Source organism: Mustelus asterias, chromosome 30 (assembly GCF_964213995.1).
Source record: "Mustelus asterias chromosome 30, sMusAst1.hap1.1, whole genome shotgun sequence".
Lineage (NCBI taxonomy): Eukaryota > Metazoa > Chordata > Chondrichthyes > Carcharhiniformes > Triakidae > Mustelus > Mustelus asterias.
In genome coordinates, this window is record NC_135830.1 from 734,377 (window position 1) to 756,656 (window position 22,280).

Below are 22,280 nucleotides of genomic sequence, written 5' to 3' on the forward strand. Positions count from 1 at the left end.
GCAGTGCTTGAATACATATAATATTATTAATTAGATCAATCAGAACTTTGTTCCTCGCAGCAGTTTATATACACCTGCATCAGTCGAACTGTACACGTTTAAATAGGCGAATCACGACCACTTTCACATTCATGAGGAATGCTTTTCCTGCTGACAACTGCCACACCTCAGGAAATAATATTGTTTTAAATAAAAATGAAAAAAAAAGCAGTGTGAATGGAAACAAACCCAACATGTTGGCAGTATTGTCTATAACTCTACAGGATTGTCCAAGTTCATTGGATATAAATTCCAGTAGTGTGACTATGGATATTATAGTCACATTGTAATCTATCTCACAGACTGAGCAATGCAGATTGATAATGTTTGATCACTCCGCCCTATGCAAATTCACCCTGTCTCTTGAGGTTTATAAAGTCGGTGTTCAGCTGCCCACCGTTACACAGAGCACTCAGTGTTGAGGTCGAGCGATCGCCCTGTTGAGGTTTTCAGTGCTTGTGAAGAAACAATGCATATTTTCTGGGCTGCGCTCCTTTTTACGTGGTTATCAAGTAAGTTTCCTTCAGAAGAGAAAATATGTGTTAACTGGATAAAATTAGGTGGCTGCGCATACATTGTGGAAAATTCTTTGCCTTCAAGTTCTTGTATTGTTTCAGACAAATAATTCATTTCGTATCTTTTCTCCATCCAGATGCCTTCAGTACACATGTCGATCAAACACCACGAATGGCAACTAAAGAAACAGGCGAATCTCTGACAATCAACTGCGTCCTAAGGGGTGCTAGCTGTGGCTTGTACGCAACAAGCTGGTTTCGGAAAAGTCCTGGTTCAACAGATTGGGAACGCATCACCATTGGCGGCCGATATGTTGAATCTGTCAACAAGGGAAGCAAGTCGTTTTCACTGCAGATCAAGGACTTAACAGTTGAAGACAGTGTCACATTTTACTGCAAAGCTCAAGATGCCCACAGCAATAAGATTGAACTGCGAGTCATACAAAAATATCTTCCGAACTCCCAATGAAGACAAGACAATTTTGTTCGCTCTTCTGGTTGAATCTGCATTTTAGCTGTGGAAACTATTTTGAAACGGAGACATTCGTAAATATCTGGTGACAGCTCCAGGATGATAAACCCCAGCATTTGAAATGTGAATGCGCAACAACTGTCTTCAACACCCAGGCAAACAGAGAAGCTGTTTTTGAACGGGGCTGGACCACTGTGTGGGTACAGCCACAGCAATCGAGAAGACGGTTCCTGTCATACACAAACTATCGTCAGACTTGTTTTCTTTAACATTGGAACAATTTAACTGTTCCTCAGCATGTCTTGCGGGAAGTTATTAATGAATAACCTGGAGGTTTAGCACGTTTACTCAAAAGAAAAAAAAATGAAAAAAGGAACATTGAGATGTTCTGCAAAGGTCGAGATTGCTCACAAGAATAAGATTGAACTTCCAGTTCAGCAAAAAATACCTTCCGATCTCCCAATGAATACAAGACAATTTTATTCGCTCTCCTGGCTGAAACTGCATTCTAGCTGTGGATACTATTCTGAAATGGGGACATTTATAATCATCTCGTGACAGTCCCAGGATCATAAACCCCAGCATTTGGAATGTGAATGCGCAGCAAGTGTCTTCAACACCCAGACAAACAGAGAAGCTGTTTTTGAACGGGGCTGTACCACTGTGTGGGTACTGCCACAGTAATCACGAAGACGGTTCCTGTCATACACAAACCACCTTCAGATTTGTTTTCTTTAACACTGGAACAAGTTAACTGTTCCTCAGCTGGTTTTGCGGGAAGTGATTAATGAATATTTTGGAAGGATAGCACATTCAGTTGAATGAAAACAATGAAAAAAAAGAACATTGTGATGTGAAGTCGCATTGGAGTATACGTCTCGAACTGAGAGCTTGGATGACTATACATGACACGTTTTTGCACTGATCTCTGCGGCTGTGTAGCTGTGATGGGCCACATCAATGAATCATAGATTCTCCTTATACAAAAACTAGTCCTATACTCCTGAAGACAAAACAAACAGATTTTACTTTCTGAGTGGCTCCGGTAGCTCATGGTCAAACAACTGCTGTCCTCCTCAGACACCGATTGATGCACTGAAACATTTTCTCTGTTTATTTTGACAATTATGTTTATAAATATTTGAATCGCATTTATAACATAGCACGGAGGTTTGTCCATGATTTGGACGAGTCCTTAGGAGCTATAGACAGCTGCTCGGATCCCATTATGAAGGGAACGTTTTGCGACAATTTCCAATCGATATTTTGGAATGATTGAAGCATTTTTTGTGAAGGTTTGAATGATGGATTTATTGTGCTGGTGTGAAGTGATGTGCAGCTACGGTGACACGGTGATGTGGGCCACAACAAAAACCTCCACAACAGTTACTTCCTTTACAACTGGCGAACCAGGCTGTATTGTACTGTTTCTTACACCTCTAATTGCACAGCATTAGAAATCCGTTCCCGATGGAAATGTTTTTTTTAATGCACCATTATGGTCCTTAATATTGAATCACTGGATTGTCTTTCTTGTAAGGTATTACAAGTGTACACATCGCTCATGGAAAATATCTCCACAGGTGGAAACAGATCAAGAATTTAGATACATTGATAAATGCAACATTTGGAAAAGATCTTTGCCTCGATGTTGCTTCAGGACTATGATTAGAGGATTTTGCTTCATTGGCAGTTTGTGACATGGGCTGAATGGATGCTCAGTGACTGTGTGTTACTACTATGATGGGGCTGGCACCGTGCTGACTGTGAACTCTGGTAAGTGACGTTTCTTGCTACTTCTTCAATAAGATTTATTTTACATAAAGGTTAAGAAGAACTAATGCTTTCATTCATATTGCGTGAAGAGATGAAGTAACATTCACAGTTCTTTTTCAGATCCCGACTTAATTGACTGTCTCATTTGATTTGGCTGGCATTTAGAACTATTTTAAACAGAACATTGTGACTGAAAATATTAGATTTTAGCTGTCAACAAACACTTTAAAGACTTGATTGGGAAGGTGATGCTGGTTTTTAGAGTTAAAACGGAACCAATCATACATTTTTCATCCTGACTGACCTGGTAGCTTGTAAAATGAATAGATAGTATTTCTAACCCAAAACAAATCTATGCAATATTGTGGTGAGGAGTGATCTCTACAATCATGTAATAAATGTAACGTATTGTTTCATAAAATGCTGGTTATGGTTTTATATGACCCATAAAAACACTTCTCGCTATCCATGACATGGAAAGTAACATTAATGTCTGATCGGACCCAGAAAATATGTTGGTCAATAACTTCTGTAAATTTCAGAATTTGGCTCAAAGGGAAATAGCAAATGATCGAGAATGGGACTGACTGGACATGGTATTAATCTATTCCTGTAGCGCCAGGAGTGCTCTAGTAATTCAGCAAACTATCTGACAAGTTTATTCCACCCTTCCCCGCCTCAACACCCCCAGCTCCTACTCCGTCTCCCATTGGCTTGGAATGCGGATTTAATTTCCAGCCAAAAGTAAGCGACAGCAGACCAGTCGAGTCTCAGTTTAGTGAATACCAGTGGAAAGCAGATTGACAGGAGATCAGTCATTGAAGAAATCTGACTTTCAATTCGCCATCTGCTGGTGTGGCACAACAAACCAGACAGATTTAACCACACGTTGTGTAATTCTGTGAGAATCCTGTTTACATCGAAACTTGTCTCCTTCAGCTAATATGGGCTCTCTGTGTGTAAAACTAGCTGATTGATCCAAAAAGTAGACACTGAAATTGAACACAATATTCAAAAGCTGTCTCTTTGTCCTTTTATATTCTTAACTCCATTAAGAATTGTTTTAAGTCTCAATGTGAATAGTGTTTTCTTACACTTCAGATGTTATGTTGTCTATTTCCTTACTTTATTTGAAGAAGCAATTTGTTGATTTGGAGTCTGAGGTCGGGAAATCCGTCCTCGCGTGGCAGTGCAAAACTTGGGCATGGGTTCGGCACGTTATCTTCCACTGATTGCAATGAATGATTGTATGACAGCTGGCCCGTACCAATACGCCCGTTTTATGCCATCAGCACAGATGTATATTTTACCTTTTAATTTTCACAGCAAACGGTGAGGTGCAGGTTGGATTAGAAACATCACTCATGTGTATTGTTTCACTGCAGAGGTGGAGCAGTCGTTCGAAACATCAAGGAAAGCTGTGGGGTGGGAAATTGAGTTTTGTCCCTTCAATAGTGTGTAACAAAATTCTAAAATAGTGTGTGTGCTGCGGCATATTAGTTAAGATCAATTTTAATTGTTCTGGTTATAACAGGGCATGTTAGCCAAGGTGGAGCAGGGGTGTTAATAACAAAGACGGCTTTGGCAGAGTAATTAAGGAGAAACCTTTGACTGGATCTAGATTTTAAAAAGTGGGTATCACATGTGGGTTGAGGAGTAACTTGATGTCTTGATTTTTTATGATGAGAAATGAAGTGCCAGGAGGCCTGGTAGAAGTGGATGCTGAATTAATATCTCAAGATACATTTTACAACAATGTCGAGGCAGAATGCATACAAGTTTTATTTGAAAATGAGACAGCCAGACTCAATCTGTGGCTTTCAGTAAGACCCTGTGCATAGGCAGAATGACAGATTTGCCTCATTCTGTTCTCTACCATGAAATGATTGTACGATTTTTGCCGCTGTTTATTTTACAATGCTTCTTAGATGGCCGCAAATAGCAGAACAGTTGTAATTCGCAATATTCCAGAGGTCACGAGTGCATGAGAACAGTGAAGGTGGGAGGTTTGCCAGGGTGGGTGTGGGCATATTTTTATCATGGAATCTACAGGTAGCAATGCCGTGCAGTAAATGTTCAGTTGTATATGACCTTATCCAGGAACAGAGGCATGTGATTATTTAGTGAAAGGAATGGATGGTCTTGGGGATGTCGAGCATATAAGGTTGACGCTCAGACAAGGGGAGGTCATGTCTGACAAATCCTTTAGATTTCTTTGAGGAGGTAACAAGGAAGTTAGAAAAAGGAGGACCAGTGGACGCGATAAATTTAGATTTCCAGAAGGCCTTTGACAAGGTGCCACATAGGAGAATGTGAAATAAGTTAAGTGCTCATGGTGTTAAGGGCAAGATACTGGCATGGATAGAGGATTGGCTGACTTTCAGAAAACAGAGAGTGGGGATAAAGGGCTCTTTTTCAGAATGGCAGCCGGTGACCAGTGGTGTGCGTCAGGGGTCGTTGCTGGACCACCATTTTCCACAATATGCATTAATGATTTGGAAGAAGAAACTGAAGGGACTGTTGCTAAGTTTGCAGATGATACAAAGGTATCTCGAGGGAAGGTGGTATTGTGGAAGCAGTGGGGTGGGGGGCGGGGGGGGGGGGGGATGCTGCAGAAGGAATTGGACAAGCTAGGAGAATGGGCAAAGAAGTGGCAGATGGAAAACAACGTGGAAAAGTGTGAGGTTCTGCACTTTAGAAGCAGGAATGGAGGCATAGACTATTCTCCAAATGGGGAAATGCTCAGGAAATCAGAAGCACAAAGGGACTTGGGAGTCCTTGTTCAACATTCTCTTCAGGTTAACGTGAATGTTCAGTCGGCAGTTAGGAAGGCAAATGCAATGTTAGTTTTCATTTCAAAAGGGCTAGAATACAAAAGCAGGGATGTACTTCTGAGGATGTACACGGCTCTGGGCAGGCCCCATTTGGAGCATCGTGAGGAGTGTTGGGCCCCGTTTCTAAGGAAGGATGTGCTTGCCTTGGAAAGTGTCCAGAAAAGGTTCACAAGAATGATCCCTGGAATGAAGAGCTTGTCGTATGAGGAACGGTTGAGGACTCTGGGTCTGCACTCGTTGGAGTTTAGAAGGATGAAGGGGATCTGATTGAAACCAAAAGGATACCGCGAGGCCTGGATAAAGTGGGTGTGGAGACAATGTTTCCACGAGCAGGAAAAACTAGAAACAGATGGCACAATCCCAGACTAAATGGACGATCCTTTCAAACAGAGATGAGGAGGAATTTCTTCAGCCGGAGAGTGGTGAATCTGTGGAACTCTTTGCTGCAGAAGGCTGTGGAGGCCAGGTCATTGAGTGTCTTTAAGACATAGATAGATATGTTCTTGATTAATAGGGGGCTCAGAGGCTATGGGGAAAAGGTAGGAGAATGGGGATGAGAAAAACATCAGGAATGATTGAATGGCGGAGCAGACTCGATGTGCTGAGTGGCCTAATTCTGTTCCTATGTCTTATGGTCGTATAGGCAAGTGTAATGTGCAAGCTCGATGATGCGGACAGTCTAAATATGCCTCAGGCAATGGCCAGGGTAGAGAGTGAATTCAGCTATTTGACAAATTAACTTTGATCTCAGTAAATCAGAATAAAATTTTAGATTCTTTATAATCAAGAAGAGTTCTCATTAACTCACTGGGCAGAAACAATATTTGTATTGGTCGATGAATAAAAGGCACTATTGTAAAATCATTTCGTGAAGATAAATAGATGTATTAAGCAGCAGTTTGTGTGAGTAATGAATGCCCTGCAAGAGGCAGTGGTGCCATCAGAATAATTTTAATCTTAGTCCTTCTGTGTTGGCATTGTGATTATTCTATCAGTTACTTACTTAACACTTAATGCATCGCTGTTTTATAACATCTGCCATACACACGCATTATTGCAATCTGGTATTAATCTCGGAATCCTTCTTTAAGAAAGCAACTTGCTTAATTATTATCAAAAAAATGTCGACAGTGTTAAGAACAGTGACAACGTGTATTCATATCGCAATTTTAGCGTAAAAATGCAAACCCCAAAGCAGTTCATGGGATCATCAAACACTGAAGTCCAACAAGAGACACTGAAGGTGATATTGTCGCCAATTGACAAAAGTTTGATCAGAGGGGTAGTTTTTTTATTATTTATATTTTACTTGAATGAGTATCATAAAGGATAAAGGCCAGTGGAAGGGCGGTGAGGTTTCGGGAGAGAATTACAGAACGTTAGGAACAGCCGCTAATTGGAAGGCAACCAATGTTGGAGCAATTGAAATCAGACACAACTAACTGTGCACAGGTACTCTGTAGTTTGTGGAATAGCAGTTGTGTTCTATGATCTAGGAGGAGTAGGTCATGGAAAGATTTGCAGAGAAGGACACAAATTTTAAAATAAATGTGTTGATTGTCCTGGGCACGGTGTAGGTCACCGAGCATCAAAGTCATGGGACAAAGATACTTATGATGTGGAGATGCCGGCGTTGGACTGGGGTAAATACAGTAAGAAGTTTAACAACACCAGGTTAAAGTCCAACAGGTTTATTTGGTAGCAAAAGCCACACAAGCTTTCGAAGCTCTAAGCCCCTTCTTCAGGTGAGTGGGAATTCTGTTCACAAACAGAACTTATAAAGACACAGACTCAATTTACATGACTAATGGTTGGAATGCGAATACTTACAACTAATCCAGTCTTTAAGAAACAAAACAATGGGAGTGGAGAGAGCATCAAGACAGGCTAAAACGATGTGTATTGTCTCCAGACAAGACAGCCAGTGAAACTCTGCAGGTCCACGCAACTGTGGGAGTTACAAATAGTGTGACATGAACCCAATATCCCGGTTGAGGCCGTCCTTGTGTGTGCGGAACTTGGCTATCAGTTTCTGCAGCTATCAGTTTCAATGCAGAAACTGATAGCCAAGTTCCGCACACACAAGGACGGCCTCAACCGGGATATTGGGTTCATGTCACACTATTTGTAACTCCCACAGTTGCGTGGACCTGCAGAGTTTCACTGGCTGTCTTGTCTGGAGACAATACACATCTTTTTATCCTGTCTTGATGCTCTCTCCACTCCCATTGTTTTGTTTCTTAAAGACTGGATTAGTTGTAAGTATTCGCATTCCAACCATTATTCATGTAAATTGAGTCTGTGTCTTTATAAGTTCTGTTTGTGAACAGAATTCCCACTCACCTGAAGAAGGGGCTTAGAGCTTCGAAAGCTTGTGTGGCTTTTGCTACCAAATAAACCTGTTGGACTTTAACCTGGTGTTGTTAAACTTCTTACAAAGATACTTAGCATGGTTAAAAATCGGTCGATAGTTGCTCTGGTGGCTTTAAATTCACGGAAGGGAGAATGTAGTGTGACGATTTAGAATGGATTCGAATAGAGAACGGAAATTAATGAATGATGATTTCAGCAGCGCTTGTGCTCAGGTGAAAGTGAAGCTGGACGTTATATCTGTGGTGAAATCTAACGGTCTTGAGAAATGAAATGAATACTTGGTCAGAAGCCCGTCTTGTGGTCAAAACAATATTCCATTTTTGTCATCCGTCTAGTTCGGCCTCAGACAGAAAGTGGGTTCTATAGTGGGATCTGATGATCTTTGCATTCCGAAAGTTTATTTTAAGGAAACCGCTGCATTGCAGTGCTGGATGTTGGACTAACAATGGGTCAATTCAGTGACATTTGAGCAATCGCTATTTGCGGGAGTGTAGGGTTGTCAATTTACAGGTGCATAGTCTCGTTTTGGTGTCAGATGATGTCGCCGAGGCGCACGTTGATATAAGAAGTAAAAACATATATGAGAGGAAAAAATGAATTCAACGTACATATAATTTTAAACAACCACTTTGCGCCAAGTCAAAAAGAATGAAATGTTTGACACATTGAATTCACAATCATTTGGTTATCAATTTAAGTGATGACAAGCAAATTTAAATGTTAATTATCATCTCAATTCCTTTAACGCAATGTCCATCCCTGAATATTCTGCTGATAACTGGTGGCTGGGGGGTAGATATGGAGCTGACTACCCTAATGTTGACTTGATATTTTCTGAATTCTGTTACTAACCAGATTGTCAGTAGTTATCAAGAGATTATCAAAACATAGCTTTACAGTACGGGAACCAGCTCCCTATCTGTTCCCTCACAGCTATTCACCAGTAGATACATGTACACAGTAACTCTCCAGAGAGTTTCATACCTGTTACGATTATTTTTTTAAATGAAATTGAACATCTTAGCAAACACCTTGGGAAACACTCAATACCCCGTTGCAATTTGCCAGAGAAAATTGAGATAAGTCTTAAAATAATACTCAAATTCAGATTGCCAATGCGCAAGTTGAGTTGAACCTGTACCTGCTAGCATTGAACATAAATATGTAAAATACATTAAACAGCTTGGAAATTTCTGTGAACTCAATTAATGCTCTCGAAATGCAGGTCCACTAGTATCTGCAGCATGGAGTTTTTCTCAAGCTGTTGGAGCCAAAATGCAATTTCCTGACGACAGCATGAATTTACACCCTGTAAGATGCGCCTCAGTTGTGTCCCACAATAACGCTGAACTTTTCAATGGCAGGAAATTCCAGGCAAATGTAATGATGAATAGGAACGGGTCAGTGGGAATACAATTGTAGTTGTTAGTGCAAGTATTCTGTGATGTGTCAAATATATCAACTTCCTCAACTCAGTGCCGAGAGTCAATCATGTCACCTTACACAAAAATATCTGGCCTGTATTTTTGAAAAGAATTCAAGTGTTGTCAAGTTTGTTAGGCTAACGATATAAATGACAAGTAATACACGACAATGGATTAAGTAGGTAAACGAAGAAAAAATAAAATATTTTAATCCGCTTTCACGTCCGCATAACGCCACAAATGTTATACTGACCACGAAATATCTTTCGAATATAGGCACTGATTCACTCAGACAGATGCTGCAGTTAATGTACTCTCACATACAGCAATTTGATACTGCCAGAATTATTTGATTTCGATTTCGATGTTGGTTCAGGAATAAATTTTGGCTAACTATGTTGTAAACGATTTAATTTTAGTCATATAAGCGACTAAGACCTGTTTTGTAATTTTAGGACTGATTCCCCCAGTCATCAGTCTCGTCTCTGAAACTGATGAGTTGAGAGCAAAGGGGTTTGTGCAGCTGATTTGTTTGATCAGCGAGTACAAACCAGAAAGCATTGGAGTGAGCTGGGAGAAGAATGGAAACGCCCTACAGTCTGGCTTCACCACTACGTCTCCATGTAAAACAGCAAACGGAAAATCCCAATCCAGGAGCATCCTTAAGTTGCCACTTCAGGAATGGAACAGCGGTTCCACGTACAGCTGCCAAGTGACCCATTCTGCTACCAACAGCAACAAACGAAAAGAAATTAGATCAACATCAGGTGAGGAAATGGAACCAACTCACAAACTTCCAGATGTCATGCAATCTTATTTTATTTTCAGGATTCAATTCATTGGGAAGCTGGCACATAAACTATTCGATAAGCATTAAAAATCCGAGAAAGAAAACCCAGAAAATTTTGTGAAAACACAGCAATATCTTTGACGAGGGAAGCAGTAAGACTTTGGAATCATCTTTAGCAATTTCTGTTTTTTAAAAATTTCATATTCACAGAATTTCACATATTTTGTTCTTGGAGATCCTGAAGCAGACCAATTGAATCATATATTCATAGCACATACATTGCAGAATAGGCCCTTCGGCCTCTGGAGTCTGTAAGGACACCAAAGAAGTACGAACTCCCGCTTTATCCCATTCACCAGCAGTTGTCCCCATAGCCTTGAATGTGATGACGTGACAAGTGCACAGGCAGACACTTTTTAAAAGGATGTGAGACAAACCGCCTCTACCATCCTCTTAGGAAGTGCAGGCCAGACCATCATCACAATCTGGGAGTAAATCGTCTTTCCTCAAATCATCGTAAAATGCCAACCCTTCAGCTTGAACTTCTAACCCCTCCTGACGGATCCTTTAACTAAGGCACAACTTTCCTTATCCACGCTGCCCATGCCCCTCATAATCTTGTATGCCTCGATCAGGAAAGCCCTCGTTTCTCTCTGCTCCAAAGAAATCAACCTAAGCCTATCCATCCTCTCTTCGTAAATTAAATGCTGCAAGCCAGGCAGCATCCTGGTGAATCTCCTCTGCATCCCTCCAGTTCAATCATATTCTTCCTACAATCTGGCCACCAGAACTGCACACACTGCACTAGCTATGGCCTCACCAAAGTTCGATACAAGTATAACATGATTTCCCTGATTTTGTAATCGATACCTCGATGGAGAAAGACAAGTATCCAAATGCCTTTTTTCACCACCTTGCTATCATGCCCTTCGGTCTTCAGGGATTTATAGACATATACCCCAAGGTTCCCTTGTTCAACATAACTTACAAGTGTCATGCCGTTCAATCAATACTTATTTGTCAAATGACTCCTTTCAACGTGTATCACGTCACACTTTTCATGGTTACATTCCATTTGCCACTAATCTGCCCATTGAACTTCCTGTGAGTGTGGTCAGTTCGAGTCAATGTTGCAGTTAAACATTACAGAAAAATTGCTTGGAATTCATTCAGCAGTAATGGCCAAGCTGCTTAATAATGCTTTTCAGAAGAGACCGTGAGGTTTTGAAAGGCTGAACGTCCTCATTTTGCTGTCGATCTTTCTCTTTTTCAACTACGGTGTCTGAAGTGCCCAATGTTGATTACAATTGGGAGAATGTTGCAAAAGACAATTCTCAGACGCCTTCTCACGAATGTTATGCTTTGGGTAAAGAATGTATTGAGTATAATCTATTTACAATATTCCGAAAATATCGCCACAGGTCACCAAATCAATTTAGGTGGAACAGAACAGAAACATAGATCGTTATTTCTTCCTCTTGCTATTTTTTCCGATTCTGCCCCCCTTTCACTCTATCTCACACACACACACACACACACAAAAACTCGTTCTCTTTTCTCTCTGTGTATCTCTCTCTGCCACTTGATTTCTCGCACACTGTCTCAAGCACAAACAAACCGTTTGAGAACTCGGCATCCAAGAGCTGAACTTCCAATCTCATATCCCCTTCACGTATTTTCCTGGCTCCCTGTTCCTGCAGCTTCCTCCCTCTCCGTCTCACTTTCTCCTGCTCCCTGCTTTATTGTTTCTTTCTCAATCTATGTTTCTGAATCTTCCTACACTATGACACTTTCTGTTGTATTTCTTTATGCCTTACTGGATGCCAGTGCCCCTTAGCAAGTTGCACAGTCTAAATTCACCGTTCCGAATTGTGTTTCATATCAGCATCTTGCCAAACTGCAGAATTATAGTTCACATTCAAGGAAACTCAGTAAAAACAAAAATTGCCAGGGTAATTTCACTGACATTAAAATTCTCGTTATAAACGAAATCATTACCATTGAAGTCTTCCATTGATTCGGGATTTATGCTATTTTTCATTGACAGAAATCACAGTATTTCTCAGAGACCCCTCACTTGAAGAAATTTGGATAAAGAAAACTGTTCGGCTGATTTGTGAAGTGGTGTCCACAGTTCCCAGTGTGGTTGGGATCACTTGGACAGTGGATGGTAAGAAAAGGACCGAAGGTGTTCAAATTGAAGGACATCAACAAGGGCAAAACCAGTATCTGACCATCAGCCGCTTGACCAGCAGTGTGGAGGAGTGGGATCGTGGGGCTGAATACAACTGTTCAGCACAGCAGGGCGAATCATCGACTCTGGTCTCAAAGCAAACACAAAAGTTAAGAGGTGAGTTATAGCACGATGTGCAAACACAATCATTCTTTTCTGAATGACAATGGAGGGATGAAAATCATTGGTTGTTATTCTGTTGCAGTCCAGCCATCGAAGCCCAATCTCCGACTCCTGCCTCCATCAGCAGAGGAGATTCAAAGTTCCAGCGTCGCTACTCTCACTTGTTTGATAAGAGGATTCTACCCGGACAAAATATCCATTTCCTGGGAGAAAGACGGAGCTGTTTTGAGCTCGAACATCACACGCTTCCCCACTGCTCTGGAACAGGACCAGACCTTCAGCACAAGCAGCCTCCTCATTTTACCGGCAGGGGAATGGAAGACAGGAGCAAGATACACCTGTACCGCTTCACATCCAGCTACAAAATTCACCGGAAAGAGGACGATCAACAGCCCGAAAGGTAAGCACAGTTTGTTGGAATGTTTTTTTTTTCAAAAATAAGACTTTTCACTGAATCCGGCCACAATATCCAAAAGATAATACACGAACGAGCAGATCGAAGTCGGGTCCAGCAAATCCAAAATGTTTGGACACCAATTAATGTGTCTTCTCCTCGGAAAGGAGACGATAGTCAACACTCAATTGGGAGGCCCAGGCAAGCGACCTGAGAATCCAGTGAAATAAACAGATGAAGGATAAAAATGTCTGTTAATTAATTGCGCAGTTTTCTGCTGATGAGAACATGCTTTGACAGAGTGCCGAGCAGGGCATTAAGACAATGAAGGCACTGCACGATGAGGGAGATGTTACCACCTCTCTCTTCCATACTGAACTTGCTGTTTTAATGCAGCACAATACTGTGTGCTCCGATTCAGCCAACTGAAAGGCAGAAACAACCAACTGTTATGGAATTCAACCAAATAATGGAAAGAAATGCGCCCATTTCTGGTCTTAAAAGTACAGTAACAAGTGGGATAGATGTCACAGGGTCGAATCAAATACAGTTTTCATGCCCTAAAACTAATCAAGCGACCAGCGCTTTTGATCAAAGAAATCACCTCTCATGATTTACTTTTCATTTATGATTGGATTTTTTTTTCAGAATAAAAGCATTATCTCTGCAATAACTGCACCAGCATCTCTACAATAGCGGGAAAATTAAAACTTCCCAGAATATCAGGTTATGCTCTCGCATTTGATGATTTAATTGATCTTGTCTGTTCTCTATCCCATCTCCAGCCACCATTTATTTGTACAGTAGCAATAAATAATAGTTCAATTCTCTATTTAGTATATCTTGCCATGTACCAGTTCCAATCAAATGAAAATCCAATTAACTTTTGATGCTCTCATTGTACAGTGATTACTGGTCTTTGCTGCACATGTTGACACATGAGGAAAGTCCTTTGGCTACAATAACCGAGGCACCCACCAGAACTCTTGCAATAACAAGTATTACAATTACATGAACAAAACTGTGACTAACGCTTGCCAAGCACGTAAAATGGAGCACATACGATTGGGAAGCATCATTAGGTTGTAATACCTTCCTATGCAATGTAATAGCTCCCAAGTTCGGCTGCTGTGCTTCACCAAGTTATCCACATTAACACAGTAGCTGTTGGAAGTTACAGTAGTCGAGTCAAATCCAGAAAATATGGTGGGACCCATTCTTTCGCCATCCTACGACCAAAAGGGCCATTTTGGGAGCTGGCATGTTTCCACTTCTGATGAAGTAAAGACTTCACGTGGCTCTGATGCATTCGTGTTAAATTAGGCTGACTTCACACTGATTTCCGGGAACAAACTGTGGGCGTCGCTGGCAAGGCCAACATTTATTTCTCATCGCTGCATACCCTTGAGAAGATAGGGGTGAGCCGCCTTCTTGAACGGCTGCAGTCCACGTGGTTGAAGTTGGGGAGGGACATCCAGGATTTTGGCCCAGCGATATTAAAAGGAGGCAGTATCTTTCCAATACACAATACGTCCTGACTTGGAAATATATGGGCCCTTTCCTTCATTCTCCCCGAAGCAAAATCATGTAAACCCCACCACAACTGCACTATGGACGTACCAATACCACATTGATGGCAGCATTTCAGGAAGGTGACTCACCATTACCCTCGGAAAGACAATTAGGGATGGGCGCTTATTTTTGTCGAGGCACAGATTCAAAAGGGCATTTGGCAGAGACACGCAAAGTGACTTTCTTTGTTAGATGTAATAACAGAAAACAATGTTTAAATGATACTGTTAAAGGTTTCATGCTTCCTAATATAGTTCCTAATTAACTGTTGGGAAATAAACCAAATGCATCTCAAAAGAATGACTCGGAGGATCACCTGAAGATTCCAGTTGGTGAATCCAATCCGTTTTATGCACGGGGGTTTTACTGTCTGCTATTTTGTTGCAAAATGCGTTCACGTTGGTGCTCTGTTGTTTCAAATTAACTCGATGGGGTGTTATATTTCAGTCAAACTTCCAAACTTTTCGTGGCTTCTTCCCCTCCTAATGTTTCATGTTGCCGCCAATTAAGGAAAACCAATATAAAAAAAGGTTGCCGTTCCAAAAGTATTTTCAGGAACAGGCAGAGTTAGCGATGCATGTGTGCAAATCAGTGAGGAGTGCCGGGAAGGTTGAGAAAATTGTTAAAGAAAACAAGATCGAGGGCAGTTCAAACAGAAACACCTCGCTCTTGATCAAGGACATGCTGTTCAACCTTTATTCAATACAGCTTTGAACTAAAATTGATTCGGGTGCCTAATTCTGGGCAGCAAATCTTATGCGAAGGTCTTTGGGAAAATGTACAAATGAATTATGCAGTTTCTTTCTGGTAGAGTTAGTCAGTTACATTCTTGAAGAAGTGAAGGTTAAGAGAAGAATGAAAATAATTTAATCAGAGATCCCACCAGAGATGAACGTGGTCACATCTGACACTCTGGAAGGAGGGAAAACGTAAGTCATAGTAATTAGAATGATCACATGTTCTTAAGAACTTTCATGCAGAATATTGATATTGGGAGGAATGAAACAGGTTTATTGTAAGCACGAAAAGAAAGTTACACTATTGGACATGCATAATAGACATTTCAGTCCGTTCCATTGTTGGCATGTTAGGAAATTCGGAGATTACCACTTCCGAGAGTATATTGAAGGTGATTTTCTTATCAGTTTCAGAGAGATGCTGTATGTTTCTCGCTGGCAGAAAAGGGGAAGACTGTGCAGTGATTTCGAATTTATGCATGTGCACAAAGTTATCACCATTTTGGATGTGGTTATGCTTTAAAACTAAAGGAGAGAGAGGATTCGGGTGATGGCACAGTTGTGAGCTGAAGACAGATGGTTTCAGCAATAGTGGAGTGTAGTCATTTGGTTAAAGGTAAGCAGGTTGGGAGAGGAAGAGTCAGAGAGTTTAACATTAATCGTGCATTGGCGAATCAATGCAAATAAACGTAATATTAAGCAAGTTGAAGCATTTATATCTGAATGCACAAAGGTTCAGCAATAAGCTAGATAACCTAATGGCACAAAGACAAATACGTGGTTTAGATGTAAATGTACTTATAGAAGCATGTTGAAAGATGATAACGATTGATATTAATATTGCAAGGCAAACATCAATCCACAAAGGTAAAATGCTTGCAGAAGTGGCAGAAGTGACAATCAGAGAAAATGATGACATAAGTACAGTCGCAGAAAGGATGAAAAGACGTGGAGGTTGAATTAGAATTGATGGAGATTAAGAATAGCGAACGTGAAATAGAAGCTTTTTTTCGGAGATCTTTGTAGACTCGTTTCCTATAGTGAAACTCTTGGACATAACATTAAGCAATATGCAACACAAGCTTCTAACAAATGCAATACAATTATTGTGGATGTGGTTGTCGTGGTGGGGGTGGGGGATGGGTTTTAATCTCCATATATTAAAGGAGAGGAATCCATCTCCTGATCCCTGGCGCTGTGAGGCAGCAGTGCGAACTATACCTGCTGTTCTTATTCTCTGGCCAGATATATTTCTTTAACCTAAATTTAAATGGCTTATTTCCCATTTCGGTTGGTATTGCTGTCGCGTTGTCAATGAACGGGTGGTATGGAATGTGATACAGGAGGCCTGCCCATTTTCAGACACATAAATGTTGAGAACTTCAGGGCCAAAATATCATCGTAATAATATATATGTGGCCATTCTACATTTGAAAACAAATATGTTTGATTTACTTAAAAATTCCAGCAATGCTCATTCTGAACTTAACTGGCATTTGCTTTCCTCTTTAACTTGACCAAACTCTACGTGAAAGTAAACTTTGTGTCAAATAATGAGGCAAAGCTGCAAAGTCCTATGGAGGGCAAGTCTTTTAGGGATTTAATCTAATCAGAAATGCAGGGAACATTTTTTAAAACTTTATTTGAGCATTTGCTTGCATATATGTATGCATTGGGAAATGATTGAAATGAGCCATAAGAACGAAGTTAATGCGACAAGGAGCACATAGAAACTCATCGGCTCAGCTGCAACACGATAATATAATCTCAAAGCATATTGCAGTAAGTATTTTCCACATTTATTTTTTGTTAGCATGTAGTAGTTGTTGCCAACAGTGATTTCAACATGAAACATTAAAATAACCCTTCACCTTCTTCCTAGCTGATTGCTACGAGGAAGACATTTCCATAAATATTTTGAACCCTTCATTTGTGGAGATTTGGGTCCAAAAGACAGCGACAATTGTTTGTGAAATCCGTTACACTGTGCTAGAAAACGTCAGTGTCTCCTGGCAAGTGGATGGGAGAATGAGAACGGAAGGAGTTGAGACCCAAACTCCTGAATGGAGTGGAAGTAAAACAACGATCATGAGTAAACTGAAAGTCACAGCAGCAGAGTGGGACACTGGGGTGGAATATGCCTGCCTTGCAGAAGGAAGTGAATTACCAACACCAAAGAAACGGTCCACTCGGAAAATAAAGGGTAAGTGTAGATAATACTCGTTCAGAGACTGGTTCAATTATCAATGTCGTTGAACGAAAACAAAAATCTGATTCTATCATTAAATGCTCGTATAACACACTTCACATAGTCCTGGAACCCAATAGTCACCACATGGATAAAGACTACCATGAAAAATGCAACAGATGAGAATCTGCTGAGCTGCAAACTCAAAAAAATGAACGTACCTTTATAAGTTATTTCTCTAATCTGTTCAAAATAACATCAAACCACAACGAATGAACGAATATTAATGATACCCATGAACAAGGAAACACGCCTTAAAACTCTGAGGGATAGGAAGCATTACACATTTGCAGTGTATAATATTTCTAAGAGAGGCAACTGTATAGAAAATAAAATGAGGGAATAAAAAGATTTCGTTTACGAAATGTATGCATTTTTCTCTTTTTACAGTTGGTGCAATGAATAGTCCTAAAGTGTACGTTCTGCCACCATCAGTGGCCGAAATTGACTCAGAGAAGACGGCAACTTTGATGTGTCTCGCCACTGGCTTTTATCCTGCTGAAATTTATACCGCTTGGTTGGCCAATGACACGCTTTTAGATTCGGGTTTCCCCAGTCAACCAGTGAGCGAGGACGGAAATGGTTCCAGCTTCATTGCCAGCAGATTGAGGCTCACAGCGGCGGAGTGGAACACTGGCACAACTTATTCCTGTTTAGTGGGACACCCGTCCCTTGAAAGGAATTTAATCCGAAGTATAAACAAATCTTATGGTAAACCTACTTTAGTTAATGTCTCACTTGCCCTCGCTGACAGTTTTAATTCTTGTGCATAGCCCGCCATGATTGAATTGTTCTTTTCTGTAAAAGTGTCACCACCTTTCGGTTCCTATTTTTTTGGCAATTGGAACCAGCAAATCTCCCAATCATATGAAGGCACAATCACGCTTTAGAGCAGCAAATACGTGCTTTGCCATTTTGCTAACACATAAAACTATCCCGTTCAATGAAGGATAATTGTGTTTAGAATCTGATATCCTCAAATAAGCTTCGTAATATTTGATACAAGTTGTCATTTTATCAAAGACCTCTTGGAGGCTTTCGTGTCCTTTTTCGATTTGTATAGGCCTAACAAGATGCAATAAATGCAAAATGAAAACTTTCGGACTTGCCTATTCATGGTTTATGTGTGTGATATATTTGGGCTGATGATTTATATTTTCAGGAAAAGATAAATTCTGTCTATGCTTTAAAGTTCCAAATGTGCAATACCTTTGTGTTTACCCACTTAAAAAAAAACTTAGGGCTTCTACCACCTGATCAAACTAACCTTTAAGCATTCTTGGCAGCTGCACTGACAAGTGATCTTGTGATTTACTCCTTGACCATAAAGTCTTGACCCATAGAATGGAATGAATGAAGGTGGAGGAACATCTGTTCAACCTATATACTCACATTCATTCACCAACACTGGTTGTCTGGTTTAACTCTGTTTAATCCAGTTCTAGAAAGGCAACCTGTTTCAGTGAAATGCCTTCTGTTTCCACAACATTAATCCCCTCATATTCTACAACTGGATGATGCTTCTCAATCACAAAATTCAAAGCCACCTTATTACATTGCACTTGCTTACAGATGCCAACCAGCACTATCTCATTGCCTTTTGTCTATACGCTCCACTGCTCCTCATTTTTGAAGTTGCATATCTGGCGCAGTGTTAGACGGACAGAGACTGTCAAATCTTGAGTTTAATTTCAAGAGCAGCAAAATTATAGTCTTTGTACCCACCGCGGACTCATTCTCACGTTACCGATTCCAACCAGAACCATCCAAAAGTTTTCATCCTCTTCCGAATTCATTGCATATCCCTATTAATCAGTCAACCTGTGCCTGTTCGCCTCTAATGGCTCCCAGGTCCAACAGCAACATGACTTGAAAATCCTTACTCCTGTTTTCAAATATATCCATGGCTTCTATGCTCTGTCAATAGTTTATTGTATTTCCTCTGGATTTGTTAATGCTGCTGGAAAGGCCAGAATCTGTTTCTCATCCGTAATTTCCCTTGAGATGACGGTGGCGAGCCATTTGGTGTACACATATGGTGTATGCGTGCACATGTCGCTGTAAGGTATTATAAGATTTTGATCCAGATACAGATGGTGTGTAACTTCGAGGGTGAATTTGTAGTGGTGAAGGTCCTATGCATCTGTCACTGTTGTCCATTATGAGGTCGAGATCACGGGTTTGGAAGCAGCCATCTAAGGACCCGTGGGGAGTGGTTGCAGTGTTCGCTATAGAATGTCCACACTGCTGCCACTGCGCATCAGAGTGAGGGGAAAGAAATTGTTTGGAAATGTGAACGTATTGCCAATCAAGCAGGATTTTTAAATTCCGTTCTTGAGTTAATCACTCCTCTCCAAACACGATGTGTCTCCAATTCAGAACTTGTATCGATCCTCCTTTTTTTTCTATTTTATTATTTCATGGGAAGTCGCTGGGAAGGCCAATATTGGTTGCCCACCACAAGTTGCCCCTCCGTGTCATTTTCTAGACCATGGCAGAGGGCAGTTGTGAGTGAAAAATTGCTGTGCATCTGAAATCACTTGGAGGACACATCATGTAAGGATGGCAGATTTCCTTATCTTATGATATCAGTGAACATGATTTTTTTCAATAATTGATGAATGTTGTAATGGCTCACCATTGCTAAAACCTCTGTTTTACCAAGTTACTATTTTGAAATGGAGGGAGAGAGATAATAGGGAACTATAGACCAGGCAGCTGAACGCCAGGACTGAGGAAGTTGCTAGAATTCATTACCAGGGGCTTCATAGGACAACATTTGAAAACAGTGGTATAATCAGACAAAATGAGCATGGATTTACGAACGGGAAATCATGCTTGACGAACCTACTGGAATTCTTGGAGGATGTAACTAGGCGGCACGGTAGCACAGTGGTTAGCACTGCTGCTTCACAGCTCCAGGGACCTGGGTTCGATTCCCGGCCTGCGTCACTGTCTCTGTGGAGTTTGTACATTCTCCTCACATTTGCGTGGGTTTCCTCCGGGTGCTCCGGTTTCCTCCCACAGTCCAAAGATGTGCGGATTAGGTTGATTGGCCATGCTAAAATTGCCCCTTAGTGTCCTGAGATGCGTAGGTTAGAGGGATAAGCGGGTAAATGTGTAGGGATATGGGGGTAGGGCCTGGGTGGGATTGTGGTCGGTGCAGACTCGATGGGCCAGATGGCCTCTTTCTGCACTGTAGGGTTTCTATCGTTCTGTGAAAAGATGACCAAGGAGAACTGGTGGATGTGGTCTATTTGCAATTTCAGAAGGCCCTGGACAAGATCTAACATAATGGACTATTGTGTAAAGTTCATGTGCATGGATTGTGGGTATTGTCTTGAGATGGATAGAAAGCCGGTTAGCAGACAGGGAGCAATGTACTGGCATAAATTGGTCTTTTTTCCGATCGGCAGGATGTGACAAGTGGGAATATGTGGGGATCAATGCTAGGACCGAAACTGTTCATATTTTATATTCATGATTTGGAAGAGAAAAATTAATGTTTTATCTCCAATTGTGCAGATGATAAAATTCGGGGGTGTGGGGGTGGGGGGGGGGGGGGGGGGGGGGGTGGGTGTTGGGCTGTGAGGAGGATGCAGTGAAGCTTCAGCGTGAGTAGAACATACTGAGTGAATGGGCATATGCATGGCCGATGCATTATAGTATGGTGTGAGTGAATGTGAGGCTTTCCGTATATCCAATAATAGGAAGGCAGACTATTATTTGAATAGATGTAAATTGGGAGAGGTAAATACTCAGCGACACCTTGGTGTCCTCGTGTATCAGTCAGTGGGAGTAAGCACACAGGTGCAGCAGGCAGTAAAGAAACCAAATGCTGTGGTTGCCATCACAGCGAGAAGATCTGAGAATAGGGATCGCGATATTTTGCTGCAAATGTATAGGGCGTTGCTCACGCCACACCTGGAGAACAGTGTTAGTGCCCTTATCTGAGGAAGGATGTTATTTCTATAGAGGCAGTCCACCGAAGCTTTACCGAGCTGATTCCTGGGATGGCATGTCTGCCATCTGAGGAGTGTCTATGTCTATGATAATTATATTAATTGGAGTTTAGAAGCGTGAGAGGGGGTCTCATAGTTACTTATAAAATTCTAACAGGGTGGATTCAAAAAGAATGTTCCCGATGGTGGGTGAGTTCAGACTAAGTTTCCTTGTTTGAGGATAAGGGGGTAAGCCTCTTGAGACTGAAGTGAGGAGAAATTTCATCACACAGCGAGTGGTGTACCTGTGGAATTTATTACCACAGTAAGTGGTTGAGGTCAAAATGTTGTGCGATTTCAAGGACAAATTAAATATATATCTTGGGGCTAACGGTATCAAGGGTTTTGGAGAGTAGGGAGATCAGGTTATTGAATTTGATGATCAGCAATGATGGAAATGAATGGCGGAGCAAGCTCTAAGAGACTTAGTAAGCCCTAAGTGGCTTACTCCTGCTTCTATTTTATGTTTCTATATTATCACTATCTTTCCATGTGCACGTGTAGGTTAAGCTTTCTGATTTCAGTTGCCCAAGTCCGACGGAATAGAATTGTATTGCTATACGTCCTCGAGTCTAATCTCTTAATTTAACAAGATCGATAAATCACCATTATTTTGCAAAGTGTTCGTTCACTTAAGCTCTTGTCGGCTTATTTGACTCGGCAACAAAGCTTGTGGGATGATGGCCACAAAAAGCAATTTGGGGCCTTTTACAACTCTTAAAATGCTGTAAAAATGGAACTTGATGTTG

At 41.1% G+C, this 22,280-nt stretch overlaps 1 gene segment (V, D, J or C); it reads left to right on the forward strand.

Annotated features, from left to right (window-relative positions):
* The first annotated feature begins 1,022 nt into the window (after positions 1 to 1,022).
* On the forward strand, positions 1,023 to 18,635 carry LOC144480870 (Ig heavy chain C region-like). The segment is given in 7 exon segments: positions 1,023 to 2,370; positions 2,749 to 2,802; positions 9,889 to 10,200; positions 12,271 to 12,573; positions 12,662 to 12,979; positions 17,165 to 17,485; positions 17,921 to 18,635. Coding segments are annotated over 7 exon segments (1,734 nt in total).
* Positions 18,636 to 22,280: the final 3,645 nt, after the last annotated feature.